At 31.9% G+C, this 25,370-nt stretch overlaps 1 protein-coding gene and 1 long non-coding RNA gene across 2 annotated transcripts in view; one reads left to right on the top strand and one right to left on the bottom strand.

Moving 5' to 3' along the window:
- Nucleotides 1–2,061: 2,061 nt before the first annotated feature.
- Nucleotides 2,062–3,280, bottom strand: LOC111642407. Its single transcript, XR_002759545.1, has 4 exons — nt 3,113–3,280; nt 2,877–3,040; nt 2,377–2,801; nt 2,062–2,302 (listed from the first exon to the last, which is right to left on the bottom strand). It is a non-coding gene; the product is annotated as an uncharacterized LOC111642407 (long non-coding RNA).
- A 5,369-nt stretch (nt 3,281–8,649) lies between these two features.
- Nucleotides 8,650–25,370, top strand: part of LOC111642410 (protein lev-9-like) — a 44,857-nt gene continuing 28,136 nt past the window's right edge. The window contains exons 1-2 of the mRNA XM_023388756.1: nt 8,650–8,907; nt 21,314–21,424. Coding sequence (XP_023244524.1) covers nt 21,334–21,424 — 91 coding nt within the window. The 5' untranslated portion in view covers nt 8,650–8,907; nt 21,314–21,333. The remainder of the gene's footprint in view (nt 8,908–21,313; nt 21,425–25,370) is intronic.

The following is a 25,370-nucleotide window of genomic DNA, read 5'->3' as shown; positions in this document are numbered from 1 at the left end:
AGTTCCTCGATAATATTAAAGAGGTGGGAGATAAAGGGTTCTCATATGTCATATCTCGAGAGAGGTAGGACTTAATGCAGACGTTATTCATTATTAACATTTACACTTTTTTTTAAACTCATTAATACCCTCTAAATTAAGCTTTTTACCATTCGATAATAAATAAAAATATAAAATGTTATAAGTAAAGATTTTTCCTTCTAATAGTCGTAATTATCAAGTCTTTATTAATTATTTGCAATTAGTCGCACTCTTAGTCTATCGCTCTGCGAGATCTCCGGATCCCGCAATGAATTCAGATGGGTCGAAATGTGGTCACCGTATGGTGAGTTGTTAAAGCAAAAAGGGAATACGAATAAAACAATAAAAAAAAAAAACTTTATTTTTCACCGGTTAGTTAAATTTAAGTTCTACAGGATCTTTCGATTCCGACACTCCTTTAGGTACTGGGCTTACCCGTAGGAACAAAGAATCCCACACGCAGGTAGGAATGTTGAGACAAAACCCGCGACAAAGTTAAGATCCAACCGACAGTTTCGATCGCGACAAAATACATATATATCTAAGACTTAAAACTAATTATCAAGAATAAAACAGAAAGGGACAGAATTTAAGACGTATAGATTGGAAAAGGGATGAGAGATGGGTACCCAATGGTGGTCGACGCTCTAGTTTTAATGAAGATGGCCAATACGTACTCTTCTCGGTTCGCTGGGGGAGGACAGGTGAAAATCTCCTCTACACTGAAGAAGGAATCTCTTTCCACTCGTCTCGTGCGTGCTTTTATGCCAAAGTTCTGTGGGTTCGTCCAGGTCTATATCTCTGACTGCTGCTAAAACAGTCCAGAGATCTCTCATGCACGTCCTTCTTCTCCCACGTCCGGGCTGAAAGTGTCCTCTTCATTCTCTCCCTCAGGGCTCCCCTTTTCCCTTTGTTTTCCAAGTAGGTCAATTCACTCCACGTGGTTAGAAGTTTCTAGAATGTTCCATAGAACAAAGGACAAAGAGGGAAGAAAGGAAAAAAGGAAAATATCTCGTATTTTCATTTTATACAAAAAGAACAATATGGTGGTACACCACAGAAAAACCTATTAGGTAGCCGGATGGACGAGCGGTTAAGTTGTCGTCATACCTCTCTGTGGTCCCGAAATCGAATCCGGACGGGTTAAGTAATTGAGTAAATGCAGTCATAAGGTGATCATTGATTAATTAATAATTATTTATCCTAAACTATAGATTTGACGGAATTGGAAAAAAATATCTAAAAATAAAAAAAAATTGTAAAAAAAATTAAAATATAAAAATGTATATTAATATATTTTAATACAGAATTGTGATGTAAAACATTGTGAAGAAGTATCTGCTTACGAAGACTTTTTCACACATTTTACAGAACAAGTTGTTGCAGTTTCTACTTAAAGAGCATGCAGAAGAGATGCTAGCTTACATAATTCATTGTTACGTTCTATTGAGAATGTGCTAATACGCAAAACAAAAATCATCCAGTAACCATGCTAATAACGAGTACAATCTTCATTAATTCCGATTCCACTGAGATACGACACATAACCCCCTTGACCTTTAACCATCAAAATTTAATAGCATTAATGCCCTTTATACAAATATATCATGCCAAATTTCGTTTCTTAATCGTTATCCTATTCTGAGATAATAACGAAATAGACACCAGCACTCACGCAACCACTAAATTTCCCCCTTTTTTAATACTTTTTTTTGGGTTCAGGAAATCTTTTGAACCCAAATAACCATCAAGATTTGCAAAAAAGAAAACGGGGAGTCAAATTCGAGACTGTTCCAATACTTTCCCGTGTTACGTACGGTACATAACACGTCGGAAAAGTAAAAAGACCAAACATTTATAATTTGCTGCAATTGATATAACATCAGTTGCAGCAATTTTTAAATGTTTGGTCTTTTTACTTTTCCGACTTGTTATGTACCGTACGTAACACGGTACATAATACGGTAACACGTAAATACAAAAATATTAATATCGTCTGCGTGGTGTTAAACTAAAATACAAAATTGATAATACTGCGATTTTAAATTTTATTATTATTATTTTAGTTCTATCGAAATAATTCATTTCGATTTTGTTATGCGAATTTAATGTATAACGTATCAAATCGTTATTTTCGGTTTTTTTGGATCCCGGATACAAAATATCCGTTCCGTCTGTGAAAAGGTTTTTTTCACTAGCGATGCTTTGCACATGGCATACAAGAAGCAATCGTTATGCCAATTTCGGCCTTCGAAAGATGTATAGCGCGTTCCATTAATGCCTATAAATATAAAAAAAAACGGAGTAAATAAATTTAATTCTGTTGCAAGTATAGAACAATTAAATAAAGGTAACCGATAACTGGTCTGTTGCAGCCGCTGCATCTGTTTGCAAACAAATTTCCGAAGCATTGGACACAATCAGTTTATCGTCTTTGGGTGCGAATCGCCGTCCCTCCAAACACACCTGACTCGTGCTGCAACAGAAACATTGACTATGCCAAAGTTTGTTGCCATAAATAACACCGTCGGTGGTGACAATTTGATGACACTCGAAGCAAGTTAAAGTAAACTTCTGTTGGTAACAGGTGTTGCAATGTCGTTAACTTTTGAACGAAGCCTTCGTTGCCTACGAAGTTAGCGCGGGCAACGTAACAGAATTTCATAGAAAAGTCTTGATCGGGAAGTTGTGTAATTAGTTGTGTTTAAACAATATTTTTCACCGGGAGTTCCAGATTTAGGCACTTTTCCGGAAGGAATCCGCACGAAGTACTATTAGATCTGAAAATACGAAAACCAATAGAGATGACAAGTCTGTAACTTCGATTGAATTGCCTTTGTACCGTAATTTTTTACTTTGGAGCTAAGCTTGTGGTACCAACGATTATTCTTCCTCTACGGCAGTTCATTTATCTTGTACTCCGTTTTGTTCGAGTCGATCCTCAAGTCCTATACAAACTCGGGCGTTAAACGCGCCATCTAGACGAATTTCGTGGCATTTACAATGATCGCAGATAGCTCTGACAGAGAAACAAAGCTAATTATCGTGGTATATTTAATCGTTATTCACTTATATATTTCGAGTTGTCTACCTCCAAGCTTAAGGTTAATAATCCAGGCACTGACTTTTGCACTTTAGATACGGTTGTCCTTCGTCTATTTCTACGGTTAGTGGGTCCATTTTAACTAAAAAATACAAGAAAAAAAAGACTTAAAAACCCACAAAATAATTTTCGAGCATCAAAAGAAATGATTCTTTTCTATTTACAAATATTAATTTCTAATATTTTGCAATTATTCATAAAGAAAAATACAATAGCATTATATTATAAAAATCATATATCACAAAAAATCCGCCATGAAACAAAGTTAATAAGTGAATTTCATTTGAGAGAAGTGAGGCGTTAACCTCATTGTGGCCACAGAAAAGTACTGTACCCTGTTAATGTCCAATGGACGTTGAATCAAAAGAAGAAAAGCTAATTAATGTAAGAACTGAACATAAATTATAACTATTTTTAAGTTCGATTTGTTTCAAAAATATTTCAGAAAGAATTACAAGTGATATGAATCAAAATAAATAAAATTTCAATGAATATAATATGAATATTTTAAAATAATCTTACTGGAGCATATCATACTGGGCCTGTACCAGTAGCGCGTGATAGTTTTATGGTAAACCCAAGTAAATTTGAATTAGTGGACCCCACGTACAGTGTTGACTTCAGACATTTTTCTTCTGTGCATACATTTTCTTATATAAGATTGGTTTGGAGATCTCTGTTGGTAGAGACCCGAAAAAGTTGCCCTTTTTGCCCGTAGGATAACGCGCTACTGGCCCGTACAATCGTCGACAAAGTCGTAAAACTATCGATCAATATAATTTGTTTAGAATTGCTAAAAAAAATTCGATAACTTGCCGAAATTCTTTCGTCTCTTCTCTCCATGATCTTTTATGGAATGTTAGGACAATGCTAACGTTTTTTCTTCTCTTACAAAACAATATACGTTAATTATTGTTGCAGCCGATGGAATTATTGTGAATTTTCCAAGCCAATTGTGAATTCGATCAGCTCCACAATGGACTTTAACTCCTTCGGTTTGACAGATTTTTTAATGATAGAGATATCATCGAACAGTTTCTGTTTTGTAAAGAGCCTCAAACTACAACTACTAGCCAGGATATTTTCATTTCGATTATTATCTTAATGACCACAGCCTTTCGTTGAAAGATTTGTGGTATAAGTATTGACAGTGCAGCATCAATGATAAAGAAGTATAAAACTTTTATCACCGTTATCTTGAATGAAGATTCATCCATAATAATAACTAATATTTTTTTCTTCTTTTTTACACATAGAACACTAGTTGCAAAAAATTTCAGTATAAAGTTGACTGAAATTTTGAATCAAATTGCTACACAATGTAAAAATATTTGCAAGGTTTGAATAATAATAACTGATTTGAAAATACACTTCTATAGATTTGTAAATAAATAAAATTCACAAAAACATACTTCAGAATAAATTTATTTATTCAAGCATGAGTAGCAAATAGATTCAGAGACAAATTTATAAAACGATGAAGATGAATTTTAGATCGTAACTTTGCAAACATTTCCTTTGGCATTCTCTTAGTTTGACTGTCGAATGTACTGTATTCTAAAACTTGCATGCACGCCTATAGGAACCGGCACAAACTCATTCCAAGCGAGACATTCTCTGCCTCCCATCCATCTTTCCTATGTGTTATATGTATAAATTTTACCGAAGTTCGTTGAAATCCGGCAGCCTGCCAGTCGTGTTACAAATAATTGGCATTAAATCCAAAAACGCGTCGTGAACAAAATGGTATACATCGAATAGCAATTTCTCACCGAAATAATATACGTATTATGTAAGAAATATGTTACATTGCAGGCCAACTAAAAACAATTTATGTGCAAGTGTCTATAACAGTGTTTCTCAACCTCTAACAAATCGTAGCCCCCTTCAACGTAGTATCGCCCCCTTCACTACAAAATTCCGATGCCGAGGGACAAGGCTAACGTCAAATTCGTACTGCATTGAATAGACTAGTGACTAGTATAATGTTATTTGTTTAATTATTGTACGATATAACGAATAAAATATCTAATTATTCTTAATATAATGTTTTACTATATCGCCCAGAAAATTGTTTTTCGCCTCCCAAAATATAAATTGTTACTAATCGCCCCCTCAACATGGAGAAACGCCCACATGGGGGCGATAACGCGCCCCGTTGAGAAACACTGGTCTATAAGAAACTGTTTATATGGAAGTGTCACTATAAGAAGGTGACAGCCGGATATTTGAGCGGTTAGTACTTCAGTCTACCTCTCTGAGATCTGATATGAACTGTTCAAGAATCTGTACCTTATGTGTCAAGACAGCCTAGCAGCCCAAATTGTGGATCTTCAGAAACCAAGCATGGGTAAGATTAAAACGATCCTCCATAAACCTCCATAAACCTCCATATTCGTGCCCTCCGTAAACAAAACAAAACAAAAAAAAAAATCACCATCTGCCATATTGCAAGTGTGATGAAATATACGATCAGCACCAAGATCTTTAATTAATGATCTTATGTAAAAGTTAGCAATACTGAAATACGAGCGCAGATAATTTCTTACCATAAGTAAATTTCCAGAGATTTAACAGAAAAATTCATCACAATACGATTATTGATGCTAATGTGTGAAATTCCATTTAATCCATGTAAGATGTGATTACCAGAGCCTCTTCGACCGTCAATTTAAAGCGTTTTAATCTTTAAAATTGGCGTTTCCACTTCCCGGGACAAGGACCCAGGGGTTGGATTTGTGGAAAGCGAGTGTTCGGGTTGTTTCATTGTGTCGAATTACAGAGAACGACGGGTTTGACGTGTAAGTGTGTGAGCGCGAGAATTCGAGTAAAGGTTAAACGGTGTATATATCTTTGTGTACAGTAATGTTGTGTTTATGTGTGTGATCGAAGAACATCTTCGGCGTGTCTATAAACAGAAAAACAGTAAATTACGATATGAGTTCTTAACATCGGAGATTTCGGAAAATATTCACTCGTATGATAAATGGCCACTTCGTCCTCTTCGTGGTAAAGTTGGGGAGGGAGATTCTTCTCCCTCCCAAATGTTCCTGCAGAAAACAAAAACAGTGAGAAAACGAGTTCATTCATTTATTACCTAAGGTCAATATTATTAGCTTTATCAGACAGTCTTTCTTCCCGAACAGTGTTATGAGAAGAGCGAAGGACCTGACCTAGCCTAGCCTAGCCTAACCTAACAGGAAGCTCAATCCTCATAACAGCTGTTTGGGTAGAAAGCTCGGCCGAATGTCGCGTCCGGGTGGTCACAATCGAAAGTCAAATCCATTGTCGTCGATCGAGTGTCACGTTTGGGAGACAAGTCCGTTAGGTGAGAACATCCGGGTAAGAGAATGCCACGTCCGAGTAAAGGTGTCATGTCCGGGTGAAAAGTGTCAAATCCGGTCAGAATGTCTCATCCGGGTGCAAAGGACGAGTTGGGGAAAATCGAAGAGGATCACTGCGTAGGCCAAGGGAACCGCAGCCTTCCACAGCAACAAAACCGCGGTTCCTCGACTTCGGCGGCGCTCTCCTCCGAATCTTCCCCGTTCCGACTTCCGAAAGACGATGGCGACGTGGTCGCGGACAAAGACGTATACCTCGCGAAAATAGACGAACTCCAAGAGGACTCGTCACTCCCTATGCCTTCCTTAACAAGGCCTAGGGTCGGCTGATCCATGACGACCTTGGCCAAGTGGAATGGACTCAGAACTCTCCCGCCTCCGGGAGAATCCCACGCTACACGCACTGGGGGAAGGTCGTCACCACCCGCTGCCTCTCGTTCGACGGCCTCAAACGACACCGAACTAATCGATTCGACAGAGACCCAGTCGAGCCCACGGTCCTCGAATGTCTCATCGGAGCCGTCGGAGGAACCCACTCCCTCCGGTGCCACCGCATTCTTTCGTCGGAACCTCCGGCGAAGCCACGCAAACATCTTCATTCTGAAAAAAAGAAAATTTGCAATTAGTTGATCAATGTCTAAATTCTTCCGAGAAAAGCAAAATGCTCACCGCAGCTGCCTTTTTAAATCTAAAAGATTTGAATCCGAAGCGCAAACGGTCGACCATCGAACGATGTGCCGAGATGTCTTCTGGGACCGATTCTCCAAGTAATATTAAATAAATTTTTACGTCTAGAGTCAATATGGACTAAGAATTACTTGAAAAATCTTGAATCTTCTCTGCAAAAATCGGCAAACCGCAAAAAAAAAAAAAAACAACGCAATCCAAGAGCACAACAAAAGCACGTCCGATCACAAACACAATCGAACTGCGAATCATCATGCGTGACGAATTTCGAACAAACGTTAAAAGACGCGTCAACAATGTTCGAATTACGTAAAAATCTGAATTAAAAAAAATCAAATTTTTAATTAATTTTATAATTTTTTTCCTTTTTTAAATTTTGCTTCAGTCATTTTCTTGTGTTCGGAATTTGAAAGGATTCGCAAAGAGAAGAACCTATCACTATATCGTTAGATTGACCAAATTGTTAACCTAATCGATATAGCAGGACTAGGAGATATAGACGAGCAGGATATTGAGGTATTACTGCAGGTTTCTGGTGAGGGCCTTACCAACGACAACCTTCAAGAACTGGCAGAACAAGTAATTCGTGTAGAACTGGAAAATAGAGATTCTGAAAACGAAGAATCCAAAGAATTTCTCTACAGATTTCTTTAGTGAAAGTTTGGTAACGATAACCGAAATTGTTGATCAAATTGTAGCGAATTATTCAAATTTTTGAAAGGAGTGCAAAAGCAAGCGTTTTGCACAAAAAAAAGCGAGGCGTTTTGGATGCGATCTCTTGCTATCGACATTTGCTTAAGGAAAGAAAAAGAAAGCAACAAATGAAACGACACGACTTTATCGCAAGAAAGAAGTATTTTAGAAAAGCCATAACATTCATCACAAAAAATGAACTTTACATTTCTGTGTGCACATGTTTACGTGTTATTTAACATATATTATTATGCGAATTAATATAAAAATAACTTAAAGTAAAATTTATTCATTTTTGGTCGCGTGTTTCCCTTTCCATATATACTCTATGTTAAAATGACTTCGTTTAAGCTGATTCGTTTAGCGCTTTGTCGTCTAGGAACGCATTCTCTGCGTTAAGTGGGATCTTGGTGTATTTGTAAGCAGTTTTATAAAAAAGACAAAAGCAATATCTGAGTTAAAAACGAGATAATTTCATATATTAAAAGAATTTTGAATGTTTACAGATGACTCTCTTTATGCTCAAGCCAAACTTACGCCTTGAAGCGATTGAAGCGCTCGAAGTGGCAGAAAGATTTATTACGCCAGTATCGTATCATTGGAACTATTGACAGCGCAAGGACCAGGTTCTATCTCTCATATTAAAAATCAAATAGCATTAAAAAAAAGACTAATATATTTATATTACAGTTAAACGTTTCAAATAATACAATTTTTAAAATTAGTTTAAATCCAGTTTGAGTTCGATATAATTTACGAAATTAATTTATTGAAAGCCAATTAATTATTCAAACAAATGACATCATCGGGAAAATCGTAATATTCTTCACGTCTCCGATTGGACGAGACTTATTTCTGTGTATTCTCACCGGAAGGCGTCGCGCGTGCTTCCGTGGAGTGTTTGGATATGCACAGTACTTCTTTTTTATTCATGTGTAGAAATTAAAAGTGTTTAGTAATATAGAAAGTAGCCATTAAGAAGCAAAAGTCGTTTCAAAGCTTTAAAGATGTAAACCGAAAAATATCAAAAGCAAAAGGAAAGTTGAACAATTGCAATATAAGGTAGGTAATTAAACCTTATTCATAAGTAATCTGTCCTATATATATTACCATTTTGGGGTTATATTTAGAAATAAAGCTGACCTTAAATATTATTTAGGTAATGTAAGTGTGATAATTCGATTATAAATGTATGTATGAATTTAAGTGTGACGTCACAGTAGTTTTCAGAAAACAGCTAACTTTCTATTTTCTGTATCAATAGGAATGGCATTTTACACACACACAAATAGTGTTTTATGTTTATATATATATATATATAACGTATGTTAATTAATGCAATATTTAATTATTAGTTTTATGCAAAGTCCTTGGTAGATGATTATTTAGTTATTTTTGTAATTTAATTTATTATACTTAAAAACCAAAATTTGTATTACAGGAGAGAAAAAATAGAAATTTAGAAGGTTTTTTTTTTTCTTGTTTTCAATGGTAAATGGCTGTATTTGCCAATTGTGATTTTGCTGTTTGGAACTAATCGAGTCCTCGTATGGTTAGTTTCAAACGGCAAAATCATAATTAGTGAATACAGCTATTTACCATTGAAAACATTAAGCTAATACAATATTCTTTTTTCTATTACAATCTGCTATTGCATTTTCTCTAGTATACTTTAGATATCTGTATTATATCTAAGAGAATTGGCATTTCTCAAATATCTTATCTTTGAACCTATTACAGTGTATATTATAGTAAAAATATCATTTTGAAATATGAATTGATATATGTTGGTATTATGTATTCATAATTTAAAAATGTGAAAATATAAAACCATTTGACAATATTCGGTAGGCTGTCAATTTAATGGACTAATTGGGGTAGTGGTGTCTGCTGTTGAGGAAAGTTTGTTAAATCGAACGTATTTTAAAAACGTAATAAGGAACTTACGATGTACAGGATGTATTAAAATGTTGTTATAATGTATATGTAAAAGTATGAATGAAATATTATAATATACATTGAATAATTTATACTCGTTAGCTCGACTTTGTGTGCTTTATTTGCAAATTAAAAAAGATTCTAAATTTTTCCATTAGGAAAGAAATTTTTTGTCCGTTAAATTCGAAGTTCATTAAATTGAGGGTCTACTGTATATTTATTTTTACTGTTTAATACAAAGTAAATGATTTCAGATGAATTGTAATTTGTTATGGTTGTTTGATATCATTTCTTGCTAATTTATATCAATTCATATTGTTTAGATATCGTTTATATATATGTGTATATATAGTAAATCCAATAATGCAATTTTTAAATTTTTATTTACTCATTTCTAATTGATAAATTTGTTAAAGCCAAACAATTGCTGAATCATATTACTACTGTTATTAATTAATTTAGCATTAGAGGTGGGCATTAGGTGCCATTTCTTGCTAAATTTAGTAATTATAATTAAATGAATATTTCAATAATTTAGAAAGTTCTGGAAGAAAATAATTGGCCCAAAGCATGGCTTGAATCTGTAGTGACATTAGGCACATTGCCTGGTGAAGTGATTTTAATATAGCTTTGTATAGTTGGATGAATTTGTTTTAATGCTGAAAGTTTTTCTTCAAAATAGTCAAATATTTAAATGTTCCAAATATAACTGATGTAAATTACTGTAGTATATACATAGAACTTGTATATAAGGCATTGATACATATGATCAAAAATATGTTATACAGTACATAAATCAGAAAATAAGATAGCTGACTTAAATAATAGAAGTTGCAATTAATAGAATGTTTCATATTTATCCTACTTTTTTCTCACAGAAATATCCTACTTTTTAAGAAATTGTCCTGATTGTCCTAGTTTTGATCTTTAAAGTGATAATACAGGATCACTTTTTTTCTGAATGAATCATAACTAATGCATATTAGCTGTTCATTCCTACATTTGTTTATGTAGTAGTAGTAAAAGGTACACACCAAAAACTCTGAATCTATACTATTATTATAAAGATGTAATGCTTGTAAGTTTGGATGTAGCGGGTAATCTCCGAAACTACTCATCCAATTTCAAAAATTCTTTCACCAATATTTAGAATGGAACTTCAGGTGGACATAGGCTGTATATTATTCCATTAAACATTCATATAAATTAAAAGATATAATCTAGGTTAAGGCTTTTATGTCCAACAGATGACACTACGAGTATGACGCCCTAAGTTTGCTTTTCTGTGAGACATTACGCTTTTCTGTGAAAATGAACTAAAGCAGATCATCATCTATCTATCTACATAAATAAAAGTGTAATGTTCGTTTGTTCCTACCGATTCCTTTGAAATTTTCACACAACGCTGCATTCGAATACGCACGTGTTTTTATATAATATACACGTCGAAATTCCCCCCACTGAAGGGAGATGGTTAGGATTAAGGCTTACCATAAAGAACTCTGCTTCTATTTATACTATTTTAGATGCGTTTTTTTTTGCGATTTTGATTGCGTTTTAATAGGGTACATCAACAGAATGTACACTAACAAGGATTTTTCGAAAAATTTCCCCCCCACGGGAAGTGTTATACAGTACATTTATAATAGATACATTTTGAGCCACAACAATGCGTGGCGGGGTCTGCTAGTCAATTATAAAATGAACGATTGAGTCAATTACTAAAAAATATAAAAACTTTAATGAGAGATGTAAACAAATTATAAAATTGTTTAAGCAAATGTTTTTGCTTCATCAGTCAAGCTTCTTTAGGTAATGGAACAAGCAATTCGTTTACAATTCATGAAATGAATATTAACTCACAAAAAACCTTTATATATCAGTGTTGTGTTTGTTACAATATCCACTAATGTTTTCAACCTCCACCGGGTCTTCTTCAGGTGCTGACTAAGCGGTGTCTCCCCTTGACCATTAGAACGATGTTGTCCGAGTTGTAAATATTGTAATAAACACAACACTGATATATAAAGGTTTTTTGTGGACAGTTATTACTCAATGCAGTGTTACAGTTAGAAGATGTTTTGTGTTAGAAATGAATATTGTCAATCTGTTTTCGATGTGGGTTTTACTGTAAGCAAATTCAATAATCATTAAAAGATAAACTTTAAATCAAAAATTTAGAGAAATTTAAACAAAAGTAGAAATTTAAAAAAATTCTAGTTATTAGAGAGTTTGATTTTCAAGTTTGTATTGTTTATCAATATTCCATATTACTTTCCTGGCTCTGCTATATATAACAGAGGGAAAGTATGGTGATCAGTCAAAAAATGACACTCCAAAAGATTTTTAGTATTTAATCTATATGTATAAAATTGAATGTATGTCTGTGTGTCTGTCTGTATGTCCTTCATGCATTACTAGACTGTTTATCTGATTGCCATGAAACTCGATTGCCATGAAGCTTTGGGAAGTTTTTTAATACACTCCCGCAAAGGTTTCTGGCATTTATCCTACGATAGATGGCACACGTTTACACGAGCATTCGAGCAGTGTGTGTTCGATCAATTTCAAATTGTGAAGACCATTTCCCCCCTTCAAAAAATATCTCTATATATGCATTTGTGAACTGTTATTTACGATATTTGTAATAATTTTTGTTTAATCACTTTATTTCAACTTTTTTTTGCTAATTATGTATTCGCTCGAACTTCGTTAAAACCTTAACTGTACCCCGAACAACAACCGAAGTTGTAGGAAGAAATTCGCGTATTTTACCGATCTAGGTATCCCCCTTTTCCAAATTTTAATATTGACTCAAAGTAATTTAAAAAGACAAATTACAATAAAACGGTTTATTATCCAACTATCAGAAATTTCATAACTTGCCAAGGAAGAGAGGAAGGAGCAATTAAATAATTAAAATTATAAAGGATTAAAATATATATATAAAAATGGGGAATATCGCACTTCTAACAGTCTCTGCGAGTATGTAGGCTAAATTTAAAAAAATCGTGCTTCTCACATGGACAACTGTATGTGGACAACTCACGCGTCGGAAAACCTTCTGATTTATTCGTGTACACACCAGAAGAAAAAACAAAAAATATCGTGTATCCACAAACACTCCAATAAATAAATAGAATTGAAATGGCACTTTGAAATGTTTTCCCGATGAGAATGAATAATAATAATAAGTTTCAATAAAAATGATAAAATGTAAATTTAATTTTATTATAACGAGTTTGCTTGAATTTCGTTTCTTCTGAGATCGCAGCAATGCGCGACGGGTAAGCTAGTTTACAATAAATATCAAGAAGTATGAATTATCAAACAGCATTGAGTGTATTAAAAAATTTTTTAAGATAGGTTTTGAAATTTATAGTCACTGGATTAATGCAGACAATGTCAGTTGTAAATTAAAGATGCAAAGAATTGCATGATCTGACAGTCTGTGTAATATTTTAAAGTATCGACAGCACAGTTATCTATTACTAAGCATTACATAGTTTTTGTTGATACTTTCTTTAAAATATGACTAGTGCAAAAAAGAAAAAAATGTTTTATTTGCTGCTTTGTTACTACTTCGTGCATATCCAGGGCTATATTTCAGCCAGAGTATGCTGGTCCACCAGTAAACTGTACTGGAAGATAACATAACATAAAAAATAGTGATAGCCAGTATGTAGTACTGACAGTGCTCAATAAAAACAGTTCTGTAAATTCAGTTACTATGTACCATATGCATACTGACAGTAATTTTTCTTTTCTTTAAAGAAAAAAAAGCACTGTACAGTACATACCAGTATTGTAACAACAACTACTTTTACTTGATTATTTTTACAGTATTACTTTTTCATACTTTTAATTAATTATTTATTTCAACAATCATGTAATTCTCAAATCAAAACAGGAATTAGAAAGTAAGGCTAAGAAATAAATGATTGCTTTTTTCAACATAATTTCTCTAGCTGTTAGGAATGACACTTATAATATTAAGAATTCTGGGGTGGTTGAAAATCTCACTATAATCACAAACTCACTGTGATTATTGTGTGAACAAACTTTTTGCAAATGTGTTTATATTCTTAGTTATGCAAGTGATAAAAAGCTGATTGAACTCCTCAATTGTCTTATTAACTTTCAGGGATCAATGCCAACCATTTTCAGGATCCCTGAAATAGATGCAAATGGCACCAAAAATATGAAAAAGATGTGACAATTTCATCCATTCCATGTTTGGGGAATCCAAAAATATATTTATTCTATGAATATTAATTAGAAATTACACGATTAGAACAACTAGAGGTAGATGTTAGGTAGCATCTCTTAATGAAAGTAATAACTATATACCATGCCAGGTAATGAGATAACTGTCTGAGTGCCATATTGGAGTAGGCCAGTGAGTGTTGAATACATTCCCTGGTGGTGCCATGGGTTGTTATATCAAGCTTAAATGTATTTGGAAGGGAGGAATTGCTCAGACGTCTGGATGACACAACTGGTCAGCATACCACACAGTAAGCAGAGGTTGCGTGTTCAACTCCCACTCTGGGCTGATTCTTTTCTTCCAGCCTATTCTAAGTTTAAAATTAAATTTATAGTTACTACTTTCGTTAAGAGATGGCACCTAACGTCTACCTTTAGTTGTTCTAATCATATAATTTCTAATTAATTTGTAGCATAATTTCTGCCTGATTAATTTGGCTACTGGTTAGATGTTATTTATACTTACTCTGTAAATCAGTTGACTCTGTACTACTTTCTTTGAATATCATATCTGAAATACAAGGTATACTAGCTTCAAGTTAGTTACTATTTATTTATTTATTTTTAAGCACTAATTTGAATACAAATTTCAGGGCAAATAAGAATAGGTTTGAATTATCCAACAATTTGAATTAATCAGATTTAACTGCATATTATATCTTATTCATGTGATGACAATGAAATAAATATTGATTGATCAGCAGTCTTTTATTAATGTCATTAAATTCTATTATTCTATTTCTGACATCAAAATATGCAGACATGTTTATTATACAAATCTGGAATATTTTTACATTTTATATTTAGAATATGTCAAAAATTTTATTCTGCATTTACAGATTGTGGAATAATTGGGCCAGTGTCGCCAGGTTATATAGGTAAAGCTATAAATTCAGTTTTTTTATTATTCACAACCACAGATTTTTTATGAAAATGTCAAGCTTTTTGAATACATATGTATCTTTTACATAAAAGTTTCTTAACTAAAATACATTTAAAATTTGTTATAATGAAGAGATCTATTATCAGCATATTTCATTTGAATGTATTTTAACCTTGAACATGATAAATATGATCAATGTCTTATTTAAATAATATAAATGTTAATTCAGGAATATACTTGTCTACTTGCATGATTGATTTGAATTGCTTGTATCTGTATCCAAAGATATAGAATCAGATAATCTTAAGCAGTTTGGTCCAAAATTACTAATGGAAAAAGACAGGCCTAAATTAAAAAGTTTATTTTAGAAGTGTGAATTAAATTTACTTGATGGTAGTAGCACTTACAGATTCTGATAATACTAATACAGTTCACAGTCCATTAAAAAAGAAAGGAAGAAATTATGTATGTAAGTATAGCAATCAGCAAGCATTAGATGACACTTATAAAAATTGGATTAAAAAAATCAGCAAGGTTTCCAATTTGCTTTATGTTTATAATAAGGATATAATGTTAATTCAGGAAGTCAGTCTTTAAATAGATACGAAAATAATAAGCTGTATAAAAAAAATTCCAAGGAAATCGATTAGATTCAGAAATAACATTTACTACAGTACCTATTACATTGGTTAATAATGTAAAACATGCTGAAATTTGCTTATCTGATTCTATATCTTATAGTTTACCCATAAGATTAATGAAACATATGTCAAAAGTATTGTAGTTAAAAGTATTTGTTCTGATTCTGAAATAGCCAAAAATGTACAGTGTAATAGAACAAAAAAGTGTAACTGGTTTTTTGTAGCAGACAATTTTTTAAGATATTAAATCCACAAAGTGTAGTTTAATAGTTGGTGAAACAACAGATAAAACATGATAAGTATTTGTTTTCCGTAGTAAGATTTTTATCTAAGAAATAAAAATTGTAGTCTCTGGATTCATGCTTACTTGCATTTGATGCACAAATTGACAATTTTTCTTACGTTGACTGTCTATTTTCAACACTGACAATCAAAATTGACCTGCAGAAAATTTCCAATAAAACTGGTTTGTTTCAGATATCATTTTCACCTTGTTTTAATAATTTTTTTTTAGTCAATAATAACAATTTTATCTCAGTTTACCATTTTTAAGTTACCTAGGACATTTATTGCATAAGAGAAGCTTTCTCCATTTAATTCACCTTTATCCTTTGATGTTACTCTTATTTAATGTCAATGTTATTGTAACAATGAGTTGTTCCACTACATTTATAGGACATTTTATTTATTTTAATGATTATCTAATACATTTTGCAAACTAAAATTTTTAATTAGTTAAAATTGTTAATTAGAAAAAAATGTTTTGAATTGTCAAATTATTAAGGTTTAAAATAAGGTGTTTTATTATATAAAAATAATTTATCCTGTTAGTAATCTGTCAGTGTAAAACTGTGACTTCCATAAAGAGGAAAAATTCAGTTTATTCATTAATAAATCATGTAATCTGTTACAAAAATGGGAATTAAATTGTCCCTTAAATTTTTCAAATTTTGTATTAATAAACTGGAAGAAGGTTTAATAGAAAATTAACTATTTGTCACACAATCGAAATTATTAATTAAAGTGAAAATTGAAAAATGATAAACTGTGTCATTTAAATTACTATAATTTTTAACTTTTTTTCACTTTGTTTTCATTTTTAGATTAGTTCATTAACATCTGCCCTAAGACAGAGGGTGTGAAAAGCTAATTGTGAGGGGTTCAAAAAAATTTTGAAAACAAATTATATCAATATTTGATTATTAGGAGTTCTCTCAACTTTAAAAAATGCTTTTTAGGCAAAATTATATAGTGCAAAATGTTTTAAATTTAAATATGCCAATCGATACTATAATAGGGGCTCGGTCTAATCTACTTTGTTCCATTTTGTGACAACTTGTCACACATTGCTGTTACAATTACATTAAATAACAATATTAAGTGAAATGATAATGGTGAAACTTTGTCTATTCATTAATGGACAAAGTTTTTCTTGCATCAAAATGTGAAATTCTGAGTTTTAAGATGTTTCAGTTACTTATGTGAGAATTTCAAAAGGCTAGATGATTTCATGAATGTCACTGTAATGTTAATTCAAAGAAAAACTTTTTTGAATGAAATTAAGTGTGATATTATGAATGGTTTGTTTATGGCAACATGAAGGGGAGGGCTTTCTAAGGGAAACTAGCCCCTGTTTAGGTGTTACAAAGAAAACCTAGAAAATTCCACCTGGCTAGCCCACATTAGTGAGGTGCGAACCCATGATAAACTAACTACGTGTTCATTGGCTTTATCTACTTAGCCACTGGTGGGAGTGATATTACGGATGATGCATTTACATATCAATACTAGTAATTTACCATTAAGAGCTTCTTATGGTATAAAAAACAACAGAAGTGTTAAACATTCTAGAAACAAGTCGATGAGAGAAAAATGATGAATGCAAAAATCAAGATGATAATTTCTAGTTCATTATAGCAAAAGAGTAGACATGAGTCAGCCTGAGCTAGAAGGATCTATGTCAAAAGAAAGATATGGAAGGAGACATGAAAGTTGACACTTGGATCTGATCTCTTTCAGCTATTCTGTTTTTTACATTTTTAAAATGTTCTTGTACTATTTTTATCATAATTAATTATTTATTTAAATTTTTTTTTGCAAATTTTATTACTGTGATCCATCTGTCAATTCCTACATGTTTCTTTCCACCTCTTTCATCTGACATAAACCCTTTCTGCTCAGACTGACTCGTGCCTATTCTTTTGTTGCTTGACTATATTACTAATATGTGATTTCTATTGTATTACTATAAAAATAATGAAGTCGAACAATTAGATATTATAAAGTCTTTGGTAGAACTTATCACTGATTACAAGAAGAGCCAAACATAACTAAGACTTAATATTTCCCTGTAAGGAATGAATTAATAGGCTTCCTTTTAACTTGTTCTTAGCAATAAGGACACAATTTTCTGTTTATTTGGAGCTTCTAATTTTGTTTTTGATCTGTATGTTTAGAAGTGGGAAGGATCAGTCTTATAAGATTGATTTATTTGCACATGAGAAAAGCTGGCTGATTTGGTCCTTGTCTTATATTTGATACTCTGATTTGGAAATTTTAAGTTTTGACTCTTAGTTTTAGAACAAGCAAGTCAGTTTAACTCAGATTTTGTAATCAAGCTCTAAGACTGCTTCTTGGCTTTGCTTTCTGTTAAAGAAATTGTTGTTAAGAAATTTATACAATCAAATTAGTTCCATACATAAAAAAATTTAATAACATTTGCTGCTGCTGCTGCTGATGATAGTAATATGATAAGAGCTAGTAATTCTTTGACTACACATTTTAAGGTAATGTACCAAATATATTCATTTTAAAATGTGATGTAAATGTCAGTTGTAATTTGGTAGCTTCTTACACAAACACTAAAATTCTTGACAATGTAGAAGTTTGTGGAAGAGGTGTAAAATTATTTTTGTCATAACTATAAATAAATAATTAATAACCAAATACCTTTATTGTTGCCAAGAAAATTTAATTAAAACAAACGTTTTCAACCTATTTCACAGGCCATTGTCAGGTTTAAAACAGACAATTGGAAGATTTTGTTCCACAAGATTGAATACAAATACTCAAATTTTAAAAAAAAAAAAAAAAAAAACTGACAACAGATTAAGAAGCTAATATACTAGTAATGTATAAAAAATATAATAAAAACAAAGAATAAAATAAAAATAAACTCAGAAATACTACTAAATATAAGTATCAACTAATACAATGAAATTAAAGTGTAAATTATGAGTTTCCGGCAGATTTTTTTAACAATAAACTTCCAGGCCATTGGAAGGTCTTCTGCATCCCTCGCATTATTACAAGTCTCCTTTAATTTGCTCTTATAAATCTATTTTCTTGGCGGTCTTCACTAATGTTGGGGATCTCACTGGCTTGATAATGTCCGCATCATTCCATTTAACTACCGAACTTTGTGTCTGAGCCATCTGGGATAGTACCATCGTGTTTGAAATTTTTTTGATGTTATACTTGTGCTCCTTTAGCCTTACACTCAAATTCCTTGTTGTAATGCCGATATAATCTTTCTTAATCTCCAGCTGTGGGTTTTTGTATGGTATCCTATACACACCTGCTTTTTCTTCCTTCCTTATGAAAGAAATTGCAGATTGCAAAGGATCAACAATAGTTCTAAAAAGAGCCTCGAACCTATATAAAATTTTAAGAAATGACAAGGTTATTAATTATTATTTTGCTGAGCACGTTCTTTTTAAAATAAATAAATAGCTGAAATGAAAGTATTTCAAGAATTTGTATATGTTGAACTGATAAAATGTTGCACCCATGTCAAACCAGATGGCTATCATTAAATACAGTAAATAGATTAGGCCTACGTCAACAATTTGAGATATTAAACTGTAGTTTGCCATCAAATGCTTCACTAGTAATCTAAATGCATCAGATATATTATCTAAATTTAAAAAATGTTTTACCAAAAAATTATTTAAGTTTCTTCAAATTGGTTTTTGGTGGTTTACTAATATTAAGTTGGAAATGAAGTCTGAAGAATCACAAATACTTAAGTTTTATGAAATGGTTAATATACTTTTAAAAACAATAATAGATTGTTATAGTGATCCATTTTAATCAATCTACTAGAATAATTTGAAAAAGACATCTTACAAAAAATCATTGAACTAAAAATGATTAGACAAAAATGGGGCTACGAGTTTCATCATAGATGATGCTACAATCAGTAAAAATGTGGTCAAATTTACTTTCATAAATGGAAAACCTCATTTTTTATTGCATATAATGATTCTACATCAAAAAACAAGCAAACTTTTAGATGAATTTGTTTTTGAAAGATATGCTGATCAGAAGTTGAGTTTAAAGTTTTATGTGGCCACCACATCATATGTGCATACATTTGTGGATATCTCAAGTTTATTGAAGAAACGGAGGAAAATGTTTAAATAATCATGAGGAAACCATTATTATTTCTTGGAATCAATATCAATGTCTTTTATCACAAGCTTGATGGTTTCAGTAAACTGTGATGTGAATTTTTGTATTAGTTCATTATTTGAAGAAAAATAATGATTCCACCAAATAGTTTCCTAATAAGTTTTTAGCATTTTTCTGTATTTTTTTTTTCAATGAACTTTATAGATAAACACAGATGTGCATAACGGTGTGGCAATCACATAAATGCTCATAACTTTCGATCAGTGTATTTTTTGAAAAAATATTTTAGATAAGTTTTTTGTTTTTTTTACTTAAAATCATACTATGTGATAAAAAATGGGGGTTCCTATTTAAGAAAATGAAGTTGGTCCAATTTTCACTGATTTTAGAGCCATCTGTGATGAAACCAATAGTTGTATCTTGTGACCCCCCCCCTTGAAGTCTGACATTTTTGGTTCAGTGAATTTTTTGTAGTATGTATATTTTTTGAGTTATTCTGGTGGATTGATTAAAACAGACCATTGCATATAAAGCCAGATAATTTGAAATCCATAGATATAATTTAAATTGAACTTCAAAATGTCAGTTTTTTTTCTGTTCTGTGCATATTAAGAGAATCTTTTTTTCATATCCATTGTTGGTTTAATCACATTCATAACAGAAGAAATTGGGTGGTAAGGACAGAATTTATCATCTGGGACTTACTGGGCAAGAAAAAATTGCTGGGGTGGTTTACCCAGATTTCATCTTGGTCCTGCAGAGTCATAGACTGGCATCTTAACTATTCGTGTCTTCTGGCTGTTGCAATTAGATGTTTGAAATTATTCTTGTGTAAATCTCTACATTTTCAGAAATTTAAATGGCTTTGCAAAATATTCAAGACCAAGTATATATCCAATAATTATATTTTGAATAAAATAGTTTTGTTTTTTTATACTTTCTCAATTTATAATTGTTAAATAAAATATTGATGACAATTGTGTAATTTTTCGGTTGTGTATTACATTTATTTCTGTCATGCCATTTGATATTTTTATTATTTGCACAGATGTTTCCTTTATTAGTCTTAAAGTATTTACAAGAAAAAGTGGAAAAATGAAATGAGAAGTAATATAATTTTATAAGCTGACATTTTGTAAATAATGTAATGAAAAGTAATAATTTTGTATACACTTTTGTTTTCATTTTCTTTTATTTGCAGTTTTTTTTGTAATAATGCCAAGAAACATTAATCCATTATTTTTTCTTTAATAATATAGTAATGTAGTAATGATGCAATAAATACTGTATAAAAAGATATTTACTTTTATAAATCTTTATTTTTCAGATACCGAATGTTAAAGAACCATGTTTGTTTGCATATATCAACAACGAAAATGGTTTTATTACATAATGCTGGTGATTATTAACAATGTGAACTTAATATCTAGTGATGCAGGTATTTAAAATTTTAAAGATCATTATTATTAAAATATGATATTTTAATATTAATTCTATAAATCTGATATTTGTAGAAAATTTTGATAGATAAATATTTTATTGTTTCATAGATAGCATTAGTTTTTCAATTATGATGTCAACTTATAAGACAAAATATAGAAACTTACATAGTTTTGTAAAATTAGAATTTTTCTTAAATCAAAAAATTTAACTTTAGGAAATTGTTTTAAGTTTATAAAATAAGTTTATCTAAATTTTAAAATATATATACAGTAGAACCTCGATTATCCGGACTAATTGGGGATGAAGATAGTCCGGATAAGGAAAAATCCGGATAATCGAAACAAATACTTTAATTTGTCTTTTAATGATAATACAACACGTTTTCTTTTCGATGACATATCGGTAATATTAAAAGTAAATACTGTATTTAAATCGTGATCAAATTTTCAAGAAACAAACGTTCGTATTGAATTTGGACTACTACTGACCAACGCTAACAGACTACCTATTGTTTAAAAGGCCCTCTGGTGGCGCAAGAAAACGGATTTTATAAAATAAAAAGCAGTTGAAACTGCATTTTTATGAATAAAAATTTGACAAACTATTTATCATTTTATGATGAGTAAAACATTTTCGTCGTGTTCACGGCTTTTAAGTAATGCATAAAACTTTGAAACGTGAGGCCCTTCGGACCGCGAGGCATAGGCGGTCGTCCATGCCTTACGCCGCCCTTGGTCATAGAAATGATGTAATTTGAATATAAATTATTTATAAATACGTATGTCAAGTTATATTTTTATTACTACGTAAAATATATTTAAGAGTTTACGACCACTATGCTGGGTGAGACGTTGTTGAAACAAAAAAAGTTATGCATTCCATCACATACATAAACAGTGTCGTAATTTGCCAAGTGCAAATCAGCAAATTTGTAAAATTTGTTTATTTTGAACAATCCGGATAATCGAAAATCTGGATAATGGAGGTTCTACTGTACTATAAAAATAATAATCTTTATTAATTTTACTAACTTAAAATGATGAAAATCTTATATGAATCTTTCTTTGCACAATATTTCTTAAGCTTTATCCAATATTTAATTTTTAGTAACTAACTTTAATAATGTAATTGTCAAAAGTGACTATAAGTTGTAGAAAGTTATAATTGTTTTTTTTTAATAACTGTGTTTGATATCATTCTTTTTATTACATGCTTTTATTTAACTTGTTTTGTATTATGTGACAAAGCAAGTTAAATTTTTTTTTGATCCTTTGCATCATGTCCTTAAATCTTGTAAATCAAATTTCATTAACTTATAATTATGATAGAAAGTTGAAAATGCAACTTAATGATGCTGTAGAGGCGGTTCCACCCCATTCTCCCTACTCAAAATCTAATAAACATAACCAAATATAGTATTTAATCAGTAATATCAATAGGTTATGTATATTATAAATTTGTGTGTGTAAATGCATTGTAGTGATGTATATGGTGAGAGTGGCTCAACTCCCAACACCTCCACCCCAAACTCAAAAAAGCATAAACAAAAATTATAATTTAATCAGTAATCCTATTTCTAAATAATTCAGATGTGTATATTTACCATAGGTGCATTAATTATAGTGATGTAAAACATTTATATATACAGTGATGCCTCGTATAACGTACGCCTCGAATAATGGATGCTGCGAATAACGGACTTTCTGTTTGACCGTTACGTGACTCGAGCAACGGACTTGCTGCGAACAACGGACTTTCCGTTCGGCAGTTACGTGAGACGAACAATGGACTTTCTTCGAACAAGTGCGAATGATGTTTCCACTCTTTTGCCGTTGCCAATGACAATCTGCTATTTTTAGGATATATTAGTATTATTAGAATGTATTATTAGTATATCTGAAGTAGAAATGTAATGTAATATATGTTGATGATTTAAATAAACATTAAATGTAATGTAATATATGTTGACGATTCAAATAAACGAAATGTAATTGTGTAGATGCCGAGGTGGCGGGACGAAAAGAGGTTGTAAAAAACAAACGGAGCGAGAGTAGCTCGTAGAAGTGTTTAGTGATCTTAATTAATAAAGAATTATTCGTATCATATAATCTGGCAAGTTAAGTCATTTATAATGCATCATGGCTTCTAAAAAAACAGAAAGGTGATTTCAATTGAAACAAAGCAAGAAATCATCAGGAGTGAAAGTTGACAAAAACTTTCTTGTCGAATGGGGAGAGGTTCAGGAGTTTACCAACACTCATTATCCAAACAGAGCTGAGGCCAACAGGATCAATGATCTCTACGATGACACCTTTGTCCGTCATTTCCGACAGGTGTTAAAGAAGAAAGAGAAACAGACCACCTTGGTCATGTTTTTCAAGAAGCCAGCGGGCAAAAAACAAAGGATGGAACAAGAGAAGTTGACCCTGCAAGTTCCGGTAGCCTCTCCTGAATCTGACTCCGATTAAAAAACAATAAAAAAAGACCCGCTGCAATGTGTAAAAAGTCTGTATCTGTATGAATGTGTAAAGAAAGTGTTCTTCCACCTCCTCCTCACAACATCTGACTACCCGGCATAATTGGTGTCTGCTCCATTTTCATTTTTTATGGTACAGTACGGTTATTTTATGCTGCGGAACGAATTATATGTTTTAACATGTATTTCTATGGGAAAATGCGTTTCGTATAACGGACGTTTCACTTAACGGACGTGCACCTGGAACGGATTAAGTACGTTGTACGAGGCACCACTGTATATAAATTATTCCTCATTCTAATATTTAAGAAATTTTCCTATGTCTTCTATGTATTATAATTCAATCTTATCAAAATGCCTTGTTAGAATATTTTATAACTTTGAATGAATGAAATTTCATACAACATGCATAAGTGATACAGATAAATTCTTATCAGTTCAAATTTACCAAAAACTTTAAAACTTTCTAAATACTTGTTTACATTATTTCTTTCAAAAATTGATTATCATTTCAAAGCCTGATAGTTATATTAAAGCCAAATGCTTGTCAGATTAAATTGAGCTATATTACTGTTACTATTAATAATTAAATCTACATAATTTGGCCTACAGGTATCATCTCTTATTACATTTAATAATTATAATTAAATTAATATTTATTTAATAATTAAGAAGGCTCTGAAAGTACCTTCTAAATTCTTCTCCTTGCCTCATACTATTGTGAATGTCAAAAATATATTACAATTAGTGGTATATATATTATATGTTCTTAATGTTTAAATCTATTTTATGACGAAATGAAAGCCCATCTATACCTAGTAATCTAGGGTTTTATTACACTTGCCAAACCCAACATTTTAAGTCCAGTCTTTCCAAAAAGTACCAGGTGTATAAGCTTAAATCTGCTGTTTGCTAATAGATGGTGTAAGCAAGCGTATTAAGTTAACATGACGACGCCATATTGTTTTTTTTTATGATTTTGACGTCTGTCAACATTAATCAGTGCACATCATCAGATATTTCATACAACAACATATATTTTTTTTTTTTTGTAATCATGTCTACTTTTGTGCCAGAAAAAGAGCATATGCGGCAAGCTTTGCTTTTCTGCTTTAATTTGAAGAAATCGGCTGCCGAAGCACATCGAATGCTTGTGGAGGCTTATGGAGACAGAGCTTTATCGAAAATCACGTGCAGAGATTGGTTTTGTCAGTTCAAAGATGGAAATTTTTACCTGAGCGACAAGAAGCGTGAAAATCGGCCCAGGAAGGTTGAGGACCATCAACTGCAGGCTCTTTTGGATGAGGACGATACCCAATCGCAAAAAATGCTTGCCGAGCAATTGGGTGTTACTCAACCAGCCATTTCCATGCGTCTACGTGCCATGGGAAAGATTCAGAAGATCGGAAAATGGGTGCCGCATGAATTGAACGATAGGCAGATGGAGCGACGCCAAAACACATGC

This window comes from Centruroides sculpturatus, unplaced genomic scaffold, assembly GCF_000671375.1.
Source record: "Centruroides sculpturatus isolate CEXI.00-Female unplaced genomic scaffold, Cexi_2.0 scaffold1624, whole genome shotgun sequence".
Taxonomy (NCBI): Eukaryota; Metazoa; Arthropoda; class Arachnida; order Scorpiones; family Buthidae; genus Centruroides; species Centruroides sculpturatus.
Note: the sequence above shows the minus strand (reverse complement) of the source record. Positions and strands in the feature narration are given on the sequence as shown.